General features: G+C 37.2%; 1 protein-coding gene across 2 annotated transcripts in view; it reads right to left on the bottom strand.

Moving 5' to 3' along the window:
• Positions 1–2,082, bottom strand: part of lepr (leptin receptor) — a 28,240-nt gene that overhangs the window by 23,447 nt on the left and 2,711 nt on the right. Inside the window, exon 2 of one of the 2 annotated variants that reach the window (XM_014014298.1) lies at positions 1,186–1,247. The exons of the other annotated variant lie outside the window; for it this stretch is intronic. Within the exon in view, the coding sequence (XP_013869752.1) occupies positions 1,186–1,202 (17 nt within the window). The 5' untranslated portion in view covers positions 1,203–1,247. The remainder of the gene's footprint in view (positions 1–1,185; positions 1,248–2,082) is intronic. 2 annotated transcript variants of the gene reach the window in all.

Below are 2,082 nucleotides of genomic sequence, written 5' to 3'. Positions count from 1 at the left end.
GTTTTAAGCTGTAATTATCAGAAAAATATTAATTTTGCTTTTAAAAAAAGGTCAAACTAGATGCACAGAAGCTGAAAACACAGAAAACAGCTGTAATTAGCAGAAAGCTAACAGAACCATAAAAACTTGAAATAGCAGAAAGAAACTGAAAAAAGTACAAAAGCTTAAATTTGCAGAATAGCAGAAAAGATCAGAATGATAGCTAAAAAAGCAAGAAAAATGCTAAAACCAAAGCTGAAAGTAGCACATAGAAAGTAAAAAAAGCACCAGAACAAAAGAGGCGTGCAGCAAAGATTTAAGAACATTTTTTAGGCATTTTAAGGATGTTGAAAACAGCTCAATTCATTTTAAATGAGAAAACAATGGCAGAAAATGCTAAATACTGTATCTCAAAAAGTATAAACTGCTGAAGTACGAAAAGTCATAGTCAGAATGTCCTGGAGAAGCTGAATGTTTTGATATACAAATTGTTAAAATCACACAAAATTGTRAAATGAGTTACATGCCAAAATACAAACGGAAAAAAATGGATCTCAACAATGTGACTGCTTTATAAGCGTTCACACAATGATCGACTTGACTGGACAAGAAATTAGACCAGTAARTTCTCCAAACATCCACGCTTTCTGACAAACAACAATGATGTTGTTGCCCAAGTCAGGCATTAATGAGAAAACTGTGGGAGGTTATGGCAGGTTTGTTTCACTATAATCAATCAAATCACCAGGTGCCAGCACTCTGGGAGAACTGTGCCAATTTCTCAGTTATTGCAGTGATTCATAAACTTTCTGCTGTGCGGACCCGTAAGTCGCATTACGAGCCGCTTTCAGACAAACAGGATCGCATTTGTAGTTATTACTGTAATATTAGAAGTGGCTGAGGATCAATGCTTAAACTGTTTACTTTGATCTCTAAAGATCAAAGGCTTCCATCGTGTGCTTTTCTCAACTTTATCAGCAATCAGTGCAGAAAAAGTTGACTTTACACAACATTATTACTGTTGTTGGATGTTTATTACATTTATTTCCATCAGGTTTCAAGACAAAGATTTGCAGTTTTTTTCTTTCAGCTTCTGTTCATTGTGTTTTGTTGAAACATTCATGTGGTCCATCACTGAGTGGACTTAGTTTTACACCTCAGTGTCCAAGGATTGATATATTTATTGGTAAAATGAGCAGTACTCACATTGTTGTTGTTATCATAGTGAGAGCATGATCCAGCTGGGCTTTTGGCTGCAGTGATTCTCACTGATGAGAGAAGAGAGATGCAGACATTTCAGAGGGTTGGCAATAATGAAACATCTGAGCTGAACTTGTTGCATCTCACTAAATTAGCTGCTCATATATTTATAGTGTCCACCTCTATTTAATATGCTCATTACTTTAATATGCCCCTCCTGGATGCGGCGTTCCTCAAGGCTCAGTATTGGTCCCTGTTTTGTTTTCTATTAATTTGCTTCCTCTGGGGTCCATTTTCAGAAAATGTGATGCATCTTTTCATTTTTATGCAGTTGACATTCAGATTTATTTGCCTTTGAGATCYGATGGAGCTCAGAGGACTGAGAACCTGCAGAACTGTCTAATGGATGTTAAATCCTGGATGGAACTAAACTTTCTTCATTTAAATGAAGATAAAACAGAGGACCTGAGATTTGGAAAAACAGACATACTGGCAGGATTAAACAGTGCTGTTGGCCCTTTGGACTCAGACTGTGATTTTATTAGGAATCTTGGGGTGATTTTGGACAACAATTTTAAATTTGACAGACAGGTCAGTGTGGTGCTCAGTTTTTATCCTTCAAGGCTTATTTGAAAAGTTAAGCCTTACCTTCCCTACAACACCCTTGTGAGGGTTATTCATGCATTTATCTTTTCTAGACTGGACTACCACTTTATAGTGGAATTGACCAGTCTCTTTTCAACCGTCTCCAACTGGTCCAAAATACAGCAGCTCGTTTGTTAACGGGGACAAGACTGTGTGAGCGTATTACCCCTGTTCTATGCTCACTTCACTGGCTGCCTGTTCCTTTTAGGATTGATTTTAAAGTTCTACTGTGTGTGTGTGTGTGTGTGTGTGTGTGTG

The sequence above is a fragment of the Austrofundulus limnaeus genome, unplaced genomic scaffold (assembly GCF_001266775.1).
Source record: "Austrofundulus limnaeus strain Quisiro unplaced genomic scaffold, Austrofundulus_limnaeus-1.0 Scaffold113, whole genome shotgun sequence".
NCBI classification, from domain to species: Eukaryota; Metazoa; Chordata; class Actinopteri; order Cyprinodontiformes; family Rivulidae; genus Austrofundulus; species Austrofundulus limnaeus.
Note: the sequence above shows the minus strand (reverse complement) of the source record. Positions and strands in the feature narration are given on the sequence as shown.